The 17941-nt window shown below is 36.0% G+C and overlaps 2 protein-coding genes across 2 annotated transcripts in view; one reads left to right on the forward strand and one right to left on the reverse strand.

The window, feature by feature from the left end:
* LOC140158779 (multiple C2 and transmembrane domain-containing protein 1-like) overlaps positions 1-1498 on the reverse strand; it is a 240123-nt gene extending 238625 nt beyond the window's left edge. Inside the window, exon 1 of the mRNA XM_072181991.1 lies at positions 1266-1498. Coding sequence (XP_072038092.1) covers positions 1266-1335 — 70 coding nt within the window. The 5' untranslated portion in view covers positions 1336-1498. The remainder of the gene's footprint in view (positions 1-1265) is intronic.
* Positions 1499-4423: 2925 nt separating this feature from the next.
* LOC140158791 (T-complex protein 1 subunit gamma-like) overlaps positions 4424-17941 on the forward strand; it is a 94571-nt gene continuing 81053 nt past the window's right edge. Inside the window, exons 1-3 of the mRNA XM_072182006.1 lie at positions 4424-4542; positions 4628-4689; positions 13064-13114. Of these exons, the coding sequence (XP_072038107.1) occupies positions 4509-4542; positions 4628-4689; positions 13064-13114 (147 nt within the window). The 5' untranslated portion in view covers positions 4424-4508. The remainder of the gene's footprint in view (positions 4543-4627; positions 4690-13063; positions 13115-17941) is intronic.

Below are 17941 nucleotides of genomic sequence, written 5' to 3' on the forward strand. Positions count from 1 at the left end.
GGGTAGTGCTACATTCATGTACTTCAGGCTACTTCCTTTCAAGAAGTTGTTGTTTTAAGACCAAGGTACTTCTTTCATATGTTTCATGGTTTTATATTCCTGGTTTTTACAATCCAGGATTGTAAATCAGTCACCATTATAGTTAAGTCATTTGACCACATCTTTAGCAACTTGAAGTGATCGAGGCAATTTTTAGCACAAATTCAATATGGTTTCAGTATCACTCAAGTAAGGGAACAAACAAAATGATCAATGATGTCCAATAAACAAAACTAGTTTCGTTTGGGGGAGGGGGTAAAATACTTGATTAGGCTTGTACAAACACATTGGTCTGAAGAATGTAACAAGACCAAATTTCAACATTTGAGGATAAAGTTTCTGGCAGGAGTGAGGTGGCTGGCTACAAAACTAGTTGAAATCATTTATATAGGACACATAATCAATCTTTTGGTTTGTCCCCAAGTTGCTTCATTTTTACCTCAAGTCGAGTCATGATTTGCTACAATACAGTGAATACAATCAAGAATTTCAAAACATATGCAAAAATAATCATTTCTTTATAATATTAAACCAAATGTGAAGCAGTAGTAACCTGGAGTCAAAAACTTTTTACCCAACTTGTACGATAACAAACACATAGTAAACATGATCAATTCCAGTGTGGATTCAAGTTCAATATTCAGCCAAAATAAATGTTTAAATAAATGACCACTGCACACTGAAGTACTGTACAAAGTCTACAAAGCCCCTGACCTTGACTCTTTGGTTCATAAAATCATAGTCAAGAATCATCAAAGCCAATTTCACAGGACTTCACACCCCAGAATGTATTTCATCAAAAAATGTATTTTATAACACATGCACCAGAGCATTCATATTCAATATAGACCATGACAATATTCTCAACATCAAAATCAACCTAATATCAATGGTTTACAAGACAATATATCATGATATTTTAATATAGGCTATGTATGCAATGTCTGTACCATTTAGTCCACATCTGATCTTGAAGATGCAATGCCAGGCACCCGGGCCAGGCATAACCACCATTATACTGTGAATGGTGTGGTATCATTCCCCAGTGTTCACTATATACCTGTGTAGCTAGCAGGTGCCTATACGTTAACATACATAGACACTGTGTGCAAGTAAAGGCACCTGTAATGCACTTAGCAAATCGCATGTCTAGCTAAAGTAATCAAGTTAAAACATCAATTAAATATTAGCTGTACAACATAACATTTTGAATCAATATTACTTACGAGGTCTTTTTGGACTAGGACTCCTATGTGCTTGCATAGATGCTGCAGCACCCTGCCGTATTCGATCCATGCTTTCTTAGCCACCATTACTCATCTGTGTACATCAGAATACCGGTACCTGTCACATGCATGGGGTTGCCAGTGCATGCAATGCGGCGGTATCTTACCGATTTCTTTGCCGTTATGTTTACATGCTTGTGCAGTCACGCGTGAAGAAATTCTGCCTCTAAAAGTTCACATCTGTGCGTTATTGTTTGCAGAAAAGATTATGTAAGGACATAATGATGAAGGTTTAAGGGACTGGAATGAGCGTTTTGAGCGTTTCGACAGTATTTTTTGTGGGACATGAGAGCACATCAGACCTATCGAATTGCATTCTGAATACGAAGAATGTCTTTCTGATATCAAATAATTTTCGTTTTATGAAATTCACGATATAATACAAATTTTATGACAAATTATTAAAATTTGATATTTTTCACATTTTTGAGATATAACAGTCCTCGAAGTAAATTTAATCAATTTAATGATATAGTCTTAAAAGCGTATATTGAGCTGGGAGGAAAAGCCGACGATCAATTGAAAATTTTGAATTTTCATATTGAAGATATGGATTTTTTCCCAAAAGACCCAATTTTTTTGGTGTTTTGGGGAAAAATCCATATCTTCAATACGAAAGGTCAAAATTTTCAATTGATCGTCGGCTTTTCATCCCACCTGCATACACTTCAAATATAAATCATCAGATTTATAAAGGTTACTTCGAGTACTGTTAAATATCAAAAATATCAATTTTTAATGATTTGCCATAAAATGTGTATTACATTGCGAATTTCATAAAATCAAAATTATTTGATATCAGAAGGACATTCTTCGTATTCAGAATGCGATTCGATATGTCTGATGTGCTCTAATGTCCCACAATAAATACGTTCATTTATTTACGAATCTTTCTCTGATTTATTTTATATACTTTATTTATTTATGAATCGTTCTCTTATTTTTATTTTATCTATTTTGTTTACTTTTATTTATTCTATTTATTTATTTTGTTTATTTTATTTATTTTATTTATTTTATTTATTTTATTTATTTTATTATTTAGTTTATTTAGTTTATTTCATTAGTTTATTCATAATCAGCATTAACATCATCCATCATCATCGTCATCACATCATCATCATAATCATCATAAATCATAATCATCATCATTGTCATCATCATCAACATGAGCATCAGAAGTATTATCATCGTCATGATAATTTCAGTATTTAGGCCTATGGTCGTCTTTACTATAGTTCATAATCATCATTGTCAACAGTAATCGTCAAGATCATCATCATCATCATCATCATCATCATCATCATCATCATCATCATCATCATCATCATCAATCATCATCATCATCATCATCATCATCATCATCATCATCATCATCATCATCATCAATCATCATCATCTTCATCATCATCATCATCATCATCATCATCATCATCATCATCATCAATCATCATCATCATCATCATCATCATCATCAATCATCATCATCATCATCATCATCATCATCATCATCAATCATCATTCATCATCATCATCATCATCATCATATGAAAACGAGCACAACGAGTCTAGTCTCTGCGCAGTCTGTGATTATACTAGGCCTACACTGTTGAGCGCATGACATTACAAGAGCTGTGTGAGATCTAGTAGAAAATAGGAATTTGTGATTGGTTCTTGTCAAAACCTCAAGTGTTCCCTTCATCCAATCAGAATATTTTTTATATCGAACGAAAGCTAACACGAAGGCCTTACTTCCCCCTAAAACACTAGTTTTTTTCCATTACGTCAACAGATAACACAATTCGATGTTTATAGCAAGGTGAATGCGGTAAATCTGTTGAAAACGACCTATCCACGCACATTTGACCAAAATGTAGGTTTTAAAAGTCAAAACCACAAGTGTTCCTTGCAATATTTTTCATATTTTATGCATGTCATTAAATGAAAGAGTACGCTTTATACTAGCTTCATTTCAATGAGCAATGGCCAATTCTCTTTAAATTGCAAATTTTGTGCAAAATCATCTGATCATCATGCTCATCGAAAATTCGTCATAGCAAAATCATCACCATTTCATAATTATAAAAATTATCAGCAGCAGCATCATCATCATCGCCCGGGCATCAACGTCGGATCCCAAAAATTCATGGCACGGGGGGGGGGAGATTTTAAGGTCACTGAGGCCAAGAGGCTGGGCAAGTGATTTTTGGCAGGCCAAGAGGGGGCACGCCCCGGGGCACGCCCCGGGCACGCATGTCGCAAGCGGGGCCTGAACCCATGTGCCCATGGATGTCCCCCTTTCGTATTTTCTGCGTTTTTGTATTTTTTGGCTCTTTTTGCAGTTTTGCGTAACTTTGGGCGCCCCACTTTTTGTCACCTTGCTATTGGCAGGCGGTTTGGAAATTTTCCGGGGAAATTTTAGGCCCCGGTTGACTTATTGCAAACCAGCCCCTTTATCTGCTGCAGCTCAGTACCATCATCATCATCCGTTCCCGGGTAGTTTGTATCAAACCGGGGTATCAAATTATCAGCTATTAGTATTAGCATCACCGTTCACCATCATTGTTACCTTCTCACTTTTAGCCCCCGGTGTAACTGTACCCGTTTTTAAATAGGGGTAACAAATGCTTAAAAACTGTTCTTAGAACCGCGCAAAATAGGGGGTCTTTTTTACTTTGGAACGATCATGTGTTACGCCTTTGAATCGGAAGTGACAACACCGGGTTTTAGGCTAGCCATTCTTCAAATCTCATTTTACTGGCCGGGCTCGAAAATTATAAAATGTTAACCTGTTTGACTCAATCAAAAATATTCGTTCATCTCTTGTCAATACTCCTCTGAAGCGGTAACCAAGGGTTTTGCTGCCACCTGTCGTCAGACAAATCCTAATTGATTGGCTGCTGTTGTTAAAATTAGGAAACAAATTTAAATAAATTTGTCCTTCATACTGATCTTATCTTTAACACTTTTGTCCTTACAAGGAATAAAATATGCTAAATGTTAAAAAAACCGTGTAAATAAAATGTTTTTATTTGAATGTTTAGCATAAGTTAAATATATATATTTTACTGTTTTCACGGAAACATTCTAGAAAAACTACCCTCGTGTGACTGTGTTCTTTTCTAGCAACTTCTTTTACATTTCGTGTTTTAGGGTTACTGTTTGTCCGTAGAATTCGACAATATGTTTGGCGGTGGTGCCCCAGTTTTAGTCTTAAGTAAGTAATATTAAGTGGTTTAAATAAGTGTATGACATTTTATTAATTACGTTGTAACTATTTGTGGTTTTATTGGTCATTTCAGATCAAAATACAAAGCGAGAGAGTGGCCGAAAGGTACAGCTCGGCAATGTCGCTGCAGCAAAGGTGAGTAATGCATATAAATTAAAGCTTACAAAAAATAAATTAAAAATACCAGGGAATTTGAATGAAGAAATGCATGATAGATCATTGATCCGGGGGGGGGGGGTAGTTTGCAACGCAAACTTAGAAAAACGGGCAAACAGACACATTTGATTTTATCGGTATGACATTTGTTAGGCATGTTCATAAAATTTTGAAATTTAATAAATTCATCTAAAATTGCTTTCATTAAAAAGAGAATCATTTAACTTAAAAAATGAGGGGTCAATCATGTATGTAGGCCTATAATTGGCAATGTTATGAGGAAAAGTATGCTTGTCTGAATGTCTGAAAATGGGCCAAATTGGTGTCCCAGCATTATCAATGGCTTCCTATGTCATAACATGTGTGTATATATTTTATGGCTGAATTTTTGAGCACGAAGGGCCATTTTACAAAACTTTCGCAAATGTTTCATGAAATGTGGCTTTCATTACTTGATAGTATCAAATATTATTCAAATGCAGTTTTTTTAAAAATCATGCTAGGTTGGAGTTTTGAGGGTCAAAATCCAAATTTTGTTCATTTTCCTATTGGATTACACAGTTAAGACAGGATCTTGGTGCACAACTAAGCTTAATGAAGCCCGCCCTCACATGTTCAAAATGTGATCATGTCTACATTTGTCGTTATTGGTGACGCGCTAAGTTTGCACTGAAGTGCCATCTCAGTTTTGGTGCGCCGACTTGGATCATGTGCTAATGAATTTTTATTTATTCTGGATAAAATAATGGAGTATTTATTACATTACCATCCATACCTTGGTGTCGAAATTTATTACATTACTCATCCATACCTTGGTGTCGAAATTGATAGCAAGATGAGCTGGAAGGCTCAATACCAGAAGTTGACATCCAAAGCCAACAAAGTTCTTGGTTTCCTCAAGCGTAACTTGTGGTTTTGCCCGAGAGAAATGAAAGAGACAGCTTATAAAACGCTGGTACGTCCAATCCTGGAATACGCTGGTTGCTCTTGGGACCCGTTACAAGAAGAAGGACATCGTAGCCATCGAGGCAGTGCAGAGAAAGGCAGCAAGATTCTGTATGAATGACTACAAGCAACTCAGCAGTGTCACAGAAATGACCAGAGTGCTGGGATGGGAAGCGTTACAAGACAGAAGAAAAGACGCCAGACTCCAGCTCATGTATAGGATCATGAATGGGGAAGTTGGAATTAGAGCGGAAGACTATGTTCAACAGGGTGGAACAGCAGGATTGAAAACAAGAGGAAACAGCAGGAAACTCAAAAGGGAGCTGATCAGGAAGGATGTGCACAAATTCAGCTACTTCCACAGAACGACGACCGACTGGAATGACCTCGACGAGACGACAGTGACAGCGACGAGCGGGAAATGTTCAAAAATAAACTTCATTAATTAGCTCTTTTCGCGACGCGCCGCCATTAAATGCGCATAGACCTTTGACCGCGAAGTTGGTGAAGTACAGCATGTCTGGCAATGCCGACTCAACCAGAACCAGAACCAGAATTTCAAGCATAGAAGTTTGGTAACAGCCACTACTGGGGCGATTTGTGCAGCTACCACATCAAGATCAAGTACAAGAACTTGAGCTGTGTAATTAATATTATGACAAACATGCAACTATTTAAGCTACAGGAGCCTTGTATTTTTTAGTGCAAACTCTAATTGAAACCATGCAATTGTGTTGCACTACTCGCCAGTAGCCACTAGCTTTTTGTATACACTTCGTCCCATACCGTTGTGCAGAGCTACTAGTACTACGGTATGGGTTCCTCGTACTAGGGGGGGTCACTCCCATTGTGGCCTGTCCACCATCCGCGGTCTCACACAGCTTTTGTTTGAGGATAGCTGGATCAACCTCCTCTTTATTACATCTTCTCTGATACACCATGTCTATGTGTACCAAGATTCTTCATGCAGTGCACGGTAGAACTATATGTGTACACAATATTATTCATTATCATGATTATTGTATTAAAGAATTTGAGTTCAAGTGTTTTAGTTGCGTCATTGACATGTGATGAATGATGTGATGATGGATGATAGCACCGGTATCGGCAAGCATTTTCATTGTCGACAATCGACAAAATTAAAAAGTTGATATCGACAACTGTCGAAAATCAGGCCTAATAGGGTGGTCACATGAAAATTTCAAACCCACCCCTGGAATTACTTTTTCTGTCAGGATTGTTCCTTCTGCAAAATGATTTAAAAACCTTTTGAATCAACTCAATCGGACAATCCGTTGCGAAGATACAGTGTTTTAAAGATTCACAAAATTGGCCATTTTTTATGGTGTGCCTACAGTGCAGTGCAAGGGTCGAAATACAAAATAAAACTTACATGCACATTGCACAACTGATTTTTTCCTAAAAATTTGCTGATTTTCACAAATTCTACATGCACAGAGTTAAGTTACATGCATTGCATTTGTGCATGTATACGGGGATTTCAAGCACTGTGTGTCTATATGAATAAACTCAAGTCCTGATTTGTGTCTCCTTCTCTGATTTTGGTTTTGCGCTCGCTATAATTTGCTATCAATACGATCGTATGTTGCGAGTGTACAGTAGTTGGTACAGATACAAAAAAAAACATTGCGTGAAAGGTCAAATCGCAAATAAACAGCTTCTGTGATTGGCACATATTTGACACATTTCGCATAAATACCCAATCAGTGTCAGGGTTTCAAATCCGACGCGAACTTGAACCGTTCAAGCGTGAAGGTTCTCGCTGGTTGCAACTGGGCGAACCAAAATTGGTTCGCGCACAAGCTTGGAAGTCTAGATCACATTTTGTGTTATTTTTACCTTTTTTACTGCAACGGAAATGTGATTTAATAATCTCATTAATCCATGAATATAATTCTGAAATGTTGGGGGAAAAAGGCAAAGTTTTCATCATTTTAGATGTCGATTATTTTATATTGTACGATCACGCACAGAGCATGAAAGTTTCGCCCTGGCCTGTGTTTACAACCCATCATCCCATAATAATAGATATGACCTCGCTAGTAATAAAAGCGTCTATGTCATTGGTTAAATCACTTTCATCGACGTATTTCCACCAATCACGGCAACTCTTTCTTACCAAAGAGTCGGGTCATATGAATAATTAATCATGACATGAATAATTAATCGTTAAATGGCATCATCAATTTAAAGCTTATTATATAATTACCGTACTGACGCGAGTATAGTCCCACCCCGTTTTTCAGGCATTGAGTTTTGCAATGTGACAGGTGTGCTGTAAATCACACGCCTGGATAACCCGAGGTGTGCTTTTAGGTGTGCTGCAAATCGCACACCTAAATAAACCAAGGTGTGCTTTTTTCAAAACTGGTGTATGACTATGATTTCATTTTCAGCTAAAACTTAGCAAAATTTTGTGACAACATACATGTCCTTTTTTTAACTGGCCATGGTTAAGCTCTGGGGTAATGAATGGTGTATACTGCATAGATGTCCCTGGACTTTGGACTTATTGCTAGTGTCATTTGTAATTAATTAATTTTTTTTTAAGGTTTTTTGTTTGTTTTGGATTTAGAATGTCTCTTAGATGTCCCTGAACTTTAGAATGTCCCTGGATTTTTTTATAAATTAAAAAAAAAAAAAATTACAAAGATTTAAAAAATTATAAATTCTTGTTTAAAATGGGCAAATTTGTAACTTATGTTCACATAATAATCTATGAATGATTTTAAAATGCATTTGTTTTGTATGCTTCTTTACTTCACAAATAGGTTGTAATGTGAACATCAATTATAAATTTGCCTATTTTGAACATGAATTTATAATTTTTTAAATCTTTAAATTTTTTTTTTTTATTTTAAAATATTTCCAGGATATTCTTAAGTTCCAGGGACATTCTAAATCCAAAAAAAAAAAACTTAAAAAAAAAAAAAAAATGTTTTTAATTTTTTTTTTTTTAGGTGTGCGAAAAATCGCACCCTCGGCGTATTTTCAGGCGTGCGGCGTGCGAATCGCACGCCTTAAAACTCAATCCCTGCGTTTTTGGGTGAACATTTTTCAAAATTGGGGGTGGGACTATACTGATTTCAAAAAAAAAAAAAAAAAAAATTTTTTTTTTTAATTTTTAAAAAATATTTTTTTAAAAAAATTAATTTTTAATCCCAAAATTAATTATTTATAAATTTTTAAAACAAGAGAAAATCTATTAACATAAAAAAAAAAAATAATAATTTCAAGATGTTTTGTTATTTTTAATATGAAAATTGATAATTTGTATTCATGTCATACTCTATATTATGATTTCAAAATGCATTGAATTTGAATGCATTTTGAAATCATTAATAGAGTATGACATGAATACAAATTATCAATTTTCATATTAAAATAACAAAACATCTTGAATTTTTTTTTTTTTTTTTTTTTTTTTTTTTTTCAACCATTTTTTTTTTTTTTTTTTAGGTCTAGGTCCTGGGACACTCCAAAGCCGAAAAAATAAATAACTTTAAAAAAATTTAATTTTTTTTTTTTTTTTTTTTTTTTTTTTTTTTGTTTAATTTCTGAAATTTTCCGAAAGTTTGGGGTGGGACTTTACTCGAAGGTGGGACTATACTCACGTCAGTACGGTATTACACGCATGTGCTCATCTTAATAACATCATTAGTGCATTAAAAAAATATAATTCTGAAATGTTTGGGGGAAAAGGCAAAGATTTCATCATTTTAACTGTCAATTTATTTTACGATCACGAACAGAAATCACAGTGAGCATGAAATCCATGGCCCATGTAATTTAGCTTAATTTTAGTGTTTACAAACGATCACCCCCATAATAATAGCCGTGACCTCGCTAGTAATGAAAGTCTCCTTCATTGGTTTGTATCACTTTCACTTTGCTTGTTTCCACCAATCACGGCATCTCTTTCTTACGAAAGTATCTGGTAAACATGAATAATTAATCGTAACATGAATAATTAATCGTCAAATGACGTCGTCATTTATTACACACGTGCTCACCCTTTACCTGATGTACAAAATAATACGTGGAATAAATTTAATTTAATTTAGTTTGCATTTCATTTGAAAAGATATGGTTTAAAATTGCGAATCATATAACAGTACATACAAAAGCTATTTTAAGCAATTTTCAGCTTAACATTTAAGGAAATTTGTAATAAATTTAGGTATGAATAGATGTAAATAGATATCAAGTGAAATTAGGGGTAATGCGGTATATGGTATATTTTCATGTTTTGACATCTCTTCATCATGTTCATCAGCGTAGCTAACAGTAGCAGATTGTGTCATCCATGGCCTCAAATTCTCCAAAAATAGAACTCAAACGGGTGTAAAACCTTTTAAACTGCACTATATTTAATACATGAATGTTATGTTGAGGTCTCATTAATGCATGATAGGTAAGTCACAGCGATATTCGAAGTTTAATAAGCTTAAAGAAAGTTGCTGAGCTTGCTGTGTAGTCAGTATTTTACGTTCGGTAAACTAAAATTACTTTCAGGATTCAAAGTTGGAACAGCTACTTTTAACAAAAAAAAGATAATCAACTTGGTTTTGTTAATAATGTTATAGTAAGTTGCATACAAATTCCCACCTATTTATAGGGTATTATGATTTTACTGAGGGTTTTTTCTCAATATTTTGCGGAATCGAAAGCCTGGTTCTGATGAGAACCAAAGGTTCTCATAAAAGCCATTTATGAGAACCTAAACTGGTTCCCGCAATTGATTGCGAATTTGAACCCCTGAGTGTGCTTGTTTCAATAAATATAATGACGTCATCAGTTGATCATCAGGGACTTTCCTGTTTGCCAATGTTATGCGTTTTCATTGTCGACAATCAACCCACCCCTGGAATTACTTTTTCTGTCAGGATTGTTCCTTCTGCAAAATGATTTAAAACCTTTTGAATCAACTCAATCGGACAATCCGTTCTATGAAGATACAGTGTTTTAAAGATTCACAAAATTGGCCATTTTTTATGGTGTGCCTACAGTGCAGTGCAAGGGTCGAAATACAAAATAAATCTTACATGCACATTGCACAACTGATTTTTTCCTAAAAATTGGCTGATTTTCACAAATTCTACATGCACAGAGTCAAGTTACATGCATTGCATTTGTGCATGTATACAGGGATTTCAAGCACTGTGTGTCTATATGAATAAACTCAAGTCCTGATTTGCGTCTCCTTCTCTGATTTTGTTTTTGAGCTTCTGTGATTGGCACATATTTGACACATTTCGCATAAATACCCAATCAGTGTGCTTGTTTCAATAAATATAATGACGTCATCAGTTGATCATCAGGGACTTCCCCTGTTTGCCAATGTTGCGTGACAGCAAAAATGGCGACTGCCGAGTGACAGAATTGGATGCTACCAGCGTGTGTGATAGATCCAGAAAGTCATGATGAAAACGCTTAAGAAACACAGCGAGAACATCAGGGAAATCGACAAAGATGTAAAGAATAAGATATCCCGAAAATACCTTGGTAAATTTTTGTTAGGATGTTAAACTTTTCGACCTTTCGTAGCCAAAGTTTTTATTTACTTTTTGTTGATACATGCAAAGCTCTTGTCGACAGTCAGCAAAAGTGCCTTTGTCGACAATTTTATCGACAAAGCCTTGTCGATACCGACACTAATGGATGATGTCATTCGTAGTCTGAATAATCAGTCCCAGAACAAAATATTTATTTCTGACGTGATCGTGTTCTGGGTCTGAACTGTTTGCATTCAAAATTTTTGATGACAAATTGGACAATTTGGTTCTTCTTGACAGCTTTTTAATCCCTATTCATGTTACGTGAATCACTCTATTGTGGACCATCCTTCTGATACTTGAGTGTTTAGACAAGCGGAACGTTCGTTTGTCTACCTCTGTGCAGGGGTAGCATTAAGGCCAAAAAGTCGGGGTTGTTTTCCGTGTTTTCACTCCCAAGCTTGCAGAAAATCCAAATACATGGGGTGAAAATTAAATCTCAGGGGTGAAAAATATTTTGCACATTCCCAATATGTGACATGATCAAGGGGAATGAGTCGCATGTCGGCCCTGGTCGAAAATGAGTTTTACACAGGTTTCTAAAGAGGACATTTAGAGCTTTCAGAAACTGAAAACCCCATGTTGATACGACATTTCCTCGTGAAGTTACGTCAATTTATCAATCACTGAAAACAATATAAAACAAAAGAATTTAACACTTTCTTTGCCAATATCTCAAAATCAATATTAGCGACATCCGACTCATTTCCCTTGATCATGTCACATATATGGACATGCCTGCCAACCGTTCCGATTTAATCGGATTCGTTCCGATTTTTGTGATCTTTGACCTCAAAAATCGGAACAAATCCGATTTTGAAAATTTGAAAAATTTTTAGATTTTTTTTTTTCAAAGTTTTTGGCGACTTTGGAGAACCACTGGACCTATTAGTCCTAGGATCATAAGGATCATTCACAGTTAATTTTTGAAAAAATTGGAAAAAATTACGAACAAATTACAGTTTGTTATTTTTAATATGCAAACCATTAACCAATATTTACCTCTTCATGTAGCACATATTATAAATGCATGGAAAACCAATGCATCTATAATATGTGATACATGAAGAGGTAAACACTAGTTAATGGTTTACATATTAAGGATAACAAACTGTAATTTTTTCATAATTTTTTTTCAAATTACCTGTGAATGATCTTAGCACTTCAGAATAGGTCCAGTGGTTCTCTAAAGTTGCCAAAAACTTTCAAATAAAAATAAAAAAATTAAGTGAAAAAAAATTAATTAAAAAAAAAAAAATTTCCAACCTTGAATAGCAAGTAATTTAGGGTCTATAACTTCTTTTTTCCAAAGTTTTGTTTCACTTCTCGCTTCACTCTAATTAGACACCAACCTTAGTTCCAAAGGTTGGCAAGTATGCGCCGTTACAAGTGAGCGCGTGCTTCGCACCCCCCGGGTCGCGCGCACCCTGTACAGATTTTTATTTTTACAATGTTGGCAGGTATGTATGGAGGGTGAAAAATTAATATTTTTTAATTTAGGGGGTCATTCACCACCGATCGGGGGTTAACGCTACCCCTGCCTCTGTGTTTGTAAATGGATGATGATGTCAAAATTGTCATCCTCGAACAAGAATCTATGTGGTTTATAATACAAAACATTGCATGTCCCTGCCCCTGAAACATCCCAACCAGTTAATCCCAAGATGTAATGCCAGCTTACAATCCCCACCAGTGTCCACGTTACTCCATTTCCCAGAGGGAAGTACTTGAATAGTTCAACAAATGTTTTTTTAATATTAATTTTCATAGACTCAATTTGAATGACTTGTTTTTCAATGATTTCTTTGTGGGTTTTCTTTGTGTGATTACAGGCAATTGCAGATGTCATCAGAACATGTCTGGGACCAAGGTCTATGTTGAAGGTGAGTGCTGAACAGTGCAATTTTGATTCTTGCAATTGAATTGTGAGGGAATTGTTCCTACCGTGTAAACCAGTAACATAGCCAGTGGAGGGGGTAGAGTGCCCCCCCCCCGACAAAAAATGAAAGAGGGAATCTTGAGAGAAAAGAAATGTGGCTAGGAGCCTGTTTTCCAACAAAATTCATCCTGATCATGGGTCAAAATAAGTGTAAATTGTAAAATACCAAGTTTTTGCACACTTTGTGCCACATTGCGCTAATAAAGCCATTTTTTGGAAGCACAAAGACTTTACATGTGCAGTCTCTCAAAAACAATGGTATATACGTACATTTTATTCCACCAATGATAGCAGGTCGAAATGAATGATGCAACTGGGATTTTTTGTTGTCTTTGCTCCCTAAAGCGCTACGCCTGGTGTAAACTTTGCATATCATCTACACAATCATTTTTATTAGAAAGTTGCAAGAATCAAATTTAAGTTTTGGGACAATTCCATTTGAATATGCACCTCTTGTGTGGGAGATTAAGGTCATGTTTTCCATAGGGGGTGTATGAGTTTGTCTGGAATAGCCCATTATTCTGTGTGTTCTTTTTCACAACGTTTTGGAACTTGTTGATTCCAGTTGATATCCATAGACCATCTATGAATGACATGACCTTGATTTTCCACACAGGGAGTGTAAATGTCAAATGGGATTACCTAAATGGGTGACTCCATTTGAAATCTATCTCTTAGGTCGTGTTCTCACTACAGACATGGGGTCTCGTACCTAGGTCTGAGTCCACATACAAGTGGACTCAGTCCACATTGATTTCGCGTTCTCACTAACACCAAAATGCTGATGTAGGATCGACTCCACTTACCCGGATGTTATAATATCAAGCACTTCAATGCATGACCATGACGTCCACAAATTCTGTTCCAATGCATGTTTTGAGCCGAACTCACAGCACAAATCAAACTTTACTATAGACTATCAATTTGGAAAGATCATGTTTTATTTCCAGGCCCCCTGATATATTCCTTCAATCTATGGATATGTTATTTTGTGATATATGCATGTATTTGGAAAGATCTGAAATAAACAGCTCTAAAAACTGTTATTTTATATAGGCCTATACGTGTAAAATGAGAGAAATACATCGGCCGGGTTGTTATCATAGTCTGATTTTGGTCAAGCACGCCGATTCACATGCAACACAACCTCTAAATCACTCATCAAAAATACTATTTTTGATTGGTAATTTTAACTCAGTCTAGCAAAATGTACAACTCAAAAACGAATACCTGAATATCCTTTTGTATTATACTGTAAAGCCCAATGTCGTTTTGTTTAATTCTGAAACTGGATAAAATCTGTATCTTGCTGCGATGCCGTTGTTTTCACACTGCACGAGAAGCATGCTGCTCATCAAACTAGCTACGGCAAGCATCTCGAACGAACCAAAATCTATGAACGAACGAACGTCCGTGTATATCCACTTTCCCCTGACTTTTCCGCATAAAAAATAAATATTGTAAATTACATGAAATAAAGCACGTATAAATTTGTTCTATAATACCAGCTACGAATTTTTAAGTTGAAAATGCATGTTTAAATGTTATCATGAAAAATTATATAATGTAGACATGTATATTGTATAGGCCTAATAATAGTACAATGACGGCCGTCAAGGTTGTGCATACAACATTTCCGGTATAAGTGGATCGAGTCCACTTGTAAACGCGTTCTCACTATGTTGTTTGATACCACGCCCTAGGTACGAGACTACCTCATTGAGGTGGTCTCGATGCTACATCCTGGATGTAGGATCGAAACCACTTATTTCGCGTTCTCACTATGCTTGGAAGTGGACTCGATGTAGGATCGAGTCCACGTCCTGGTATCAAACAGGCATAGTGAGAACGCGCCCTTAGTGGAAGAATAGGGTCATGTCATCCATGTGCATGTTTGGATTTCAACTGGAATAGCCCATGGATGTGATAAGCAAGTAAAAATGAAGCAGTGGCTATAATGTGACCTGTTGGGCGCAATGCTTAAGCTAGGTGTGCCATCAGGGTTCCCGTTAAGGTTTTAAAAATGTGCGTCCGTAATGATGCAAGTTTGCTGACGAGGTTGCAAAAACTTGCGTCCAGACAGATTTTTGTGCGTCCATCTGAAATTCACGATTATGACGATACACACGTACCCCGGGTCTACACCTCATCAAATGTTGATTGTTAAAAAAAAAAAAAAAAATGCATTTTCTCCGTGATATTCCATCTCCATTCGCTATGGTAATTTTTCTCATTTCTGTGTCAGTTTTGGTCCAAACGTGGTCAAAAACAGGTGCAAAAACATCTTGAACAAATTTTCGTTCAGTATTTTACTTCCGCATTTCTTTTTTTTTTTTAATTAACGTGGTGTTGATGCTACAAAGCTAAAACTAGCGCTGCCACAAATAATACTGAAAAAGGGTTATCATTTTGATTTTGTCTTTAAAATTGCTTTTATTCATCGTAACAATAATACTAATAAAGGAAACCTAGATTATTTATGAGAAAATAAACTTAAAATATTACAAATTGAATATTGTCAGGTTGTGATAAATAATAAAATAAACGTTAGCGGCACGTGTTCAGTCCAGCCAGCTGGCTTGTAAACAAATCAATCGGGACTTCCCCAGGCCATCGATCGTTCGGAAAAAAAAAAAAAAGTGCACGATTTCCTGATGTTGCATTTACAAATATTGCAGAATTAACTTCAATTCTTAGCAGGTGGGTCAAAATTTTGGGGCTTTTATTATCTTAAAAATATAAAAGAATAAAAATTTCTTATTTTTATCATCAATTAATGATAAAATTTCGAAGTTTTGTCTGCGTCCACATGCATGTGACATGGACGAAAAATACTTGATTAGCCATGTGAACTTGCGTCCAAATTTGTAAAATACGCGTCTGGACGCAATGACGCACACACTAACGGGAAGCCTGTGTGCCATGCGTAATGTGTGACTAGTGCACGCTTGTGTGAATTGAACATTTGAAACCATTTTTTTAGGATGAAGGAAGCATTTTTTCAAAAAAGTCTAAAACAGGTTTTTATGTCAAAAGTGGTCTTTTGGGGTGCTAAATCTGCTAACATTGCCTGGGCTTAGGTACCTACTTTGCATATTTTATGGTATAATTTTGAGAAAACAAGTCAAGATAACAGTCTTGAAGAAGATCGCATATATAATAGATATTCTTCAAGGCTGTATCTAGGTTTGTTTTCTCAAAATAACCTTATTTTTTAATCAATTTAAATGTAATTTCCCCTCAGAAATGGTGTCTCCTGTAGTGTAAAATGTGTAGAAACCCTCTGGCTTCCGGGGCTTAGCCCTAGCGCCACGCCAAGATCGCGAGCTCGCTCCGCTTGCAAGTGTCCCTATTTCTAGTTTTCAAAAGTTGGCAGGTATGTATATATCGGAGAGCATCTTGGACCCTATAAAGCCCTGTGTTGCACAAAGCTTTGCTTGCTTCTCCTAACAAATAACAGGGTCAGAATTGTGTTTCACAGTGCGAGAATCAATCTTGATTCTTGCAGAATAAATTTGATTCTTGCAAATCAAATTCTGTATAAACTACAAAAGTTTGTGAGATTCAATGCTCGGATTCGGGCTGAAATTCTGACCTTGCAATAACTTTGTGACCCCAATTATTGGCACAAGAAAGTAATCCCAAGTTCTGCCACCTGTGTTAGTAAGTTGAAGTCTGTGAAACTATCTCTTGGACTGGTTTGCTGACAAATAATGCAATATTTAAAGATTTATGCGCACCACACAGATTGAAATGTGCAATGTTCCGCTCACCACAAATTTGGGCAAATTCAAGGTGCTGGGTGTGAATATAGCAGGTGCTGGATGTTTATTTATTTAAAAAGTATCAGCAACCCCACGGCAGAGTGAGAAATGGGTCGGAACAGTGGTGTACCAGGCAGTGGGTCATGAGGGCACCAGCCCTTTCTTAGTGGGCAGGCCAGCTTAGTCTACCAGGTAGAAACCTAATTTCCTGAAGATGATGGACAACTACTGAAGTAATCATTACAACTGCCAGATAACATTCTTGATTTAGTCAACAGAGGGCAGTATTAGATAGCAACCAAATGATAATAAAATATGGATGGGCATTAGTGTTGCATCACAACCAAGTAGCCATCTATTTTCTGTGCATGACTCAGGTACTAACCTTGTTTTCATGTCTGGTTCTCACTGGTTGTTTACATTTAATTTAATAAAATATGTCTGTGTTTACTATTTAATCAAATTGATTTGGCTGCAAGCATTTCATGTGAGAAGAGTGTCTGTTTGAAGTACAGGCTTTTTTAAATTTTTTATTATTTTATATTTTATTTTAGTCTCTATGGAATGTAAGAGGTGTGGTTGACATACGGTTTCCAATATGTGTTCTGGATTATTTTTAGGGTAACTCTAGGAATAATTTGGAGTTGACAGTTAATTATACCAAAAGCTGAACTTTCATGAACATTGACAGTCAGTGTTGTTCAAGGCTTATATTAAGCAGGCACCCAGGCTTATTTTACCCCATGGTTGCCCAGTTTTGGCTCCTGGTGTATCCAATATTTTACACTGTAAACTATAGGACCAGGAGCCATCTTTGGGAACAGGAGCTCCCTGGTGTTGTTGGTATTTTTCTAAAAAAATATTTCACAATAATTATCTGTTTTGGGATTAAGCATGTACTTCAGAGATCGGTGACAATTCCCTTCAATGACGATTAAAGTTCTAATTTTGAAAAGAAGATTTAGAGGAGTCACTTTTTTTGTGAGCTACTGCCAAAAAAGGATACA

The sequence above is a fragment of the Amphiura filiformis genome, chromosome 8 (assembly GCF_039555335.1).
Source record: "Amphiura filiformis chromosome 8, Afil_fr2py, whole genome shotgun sequence".
NCBI classification, from domain to species: Eukaryota; Metazoa; Echinodermata; class Ophiuroidea; order Amphilepidida; family Amphiuridae; genus Amphiura; species Amphiura filiformis.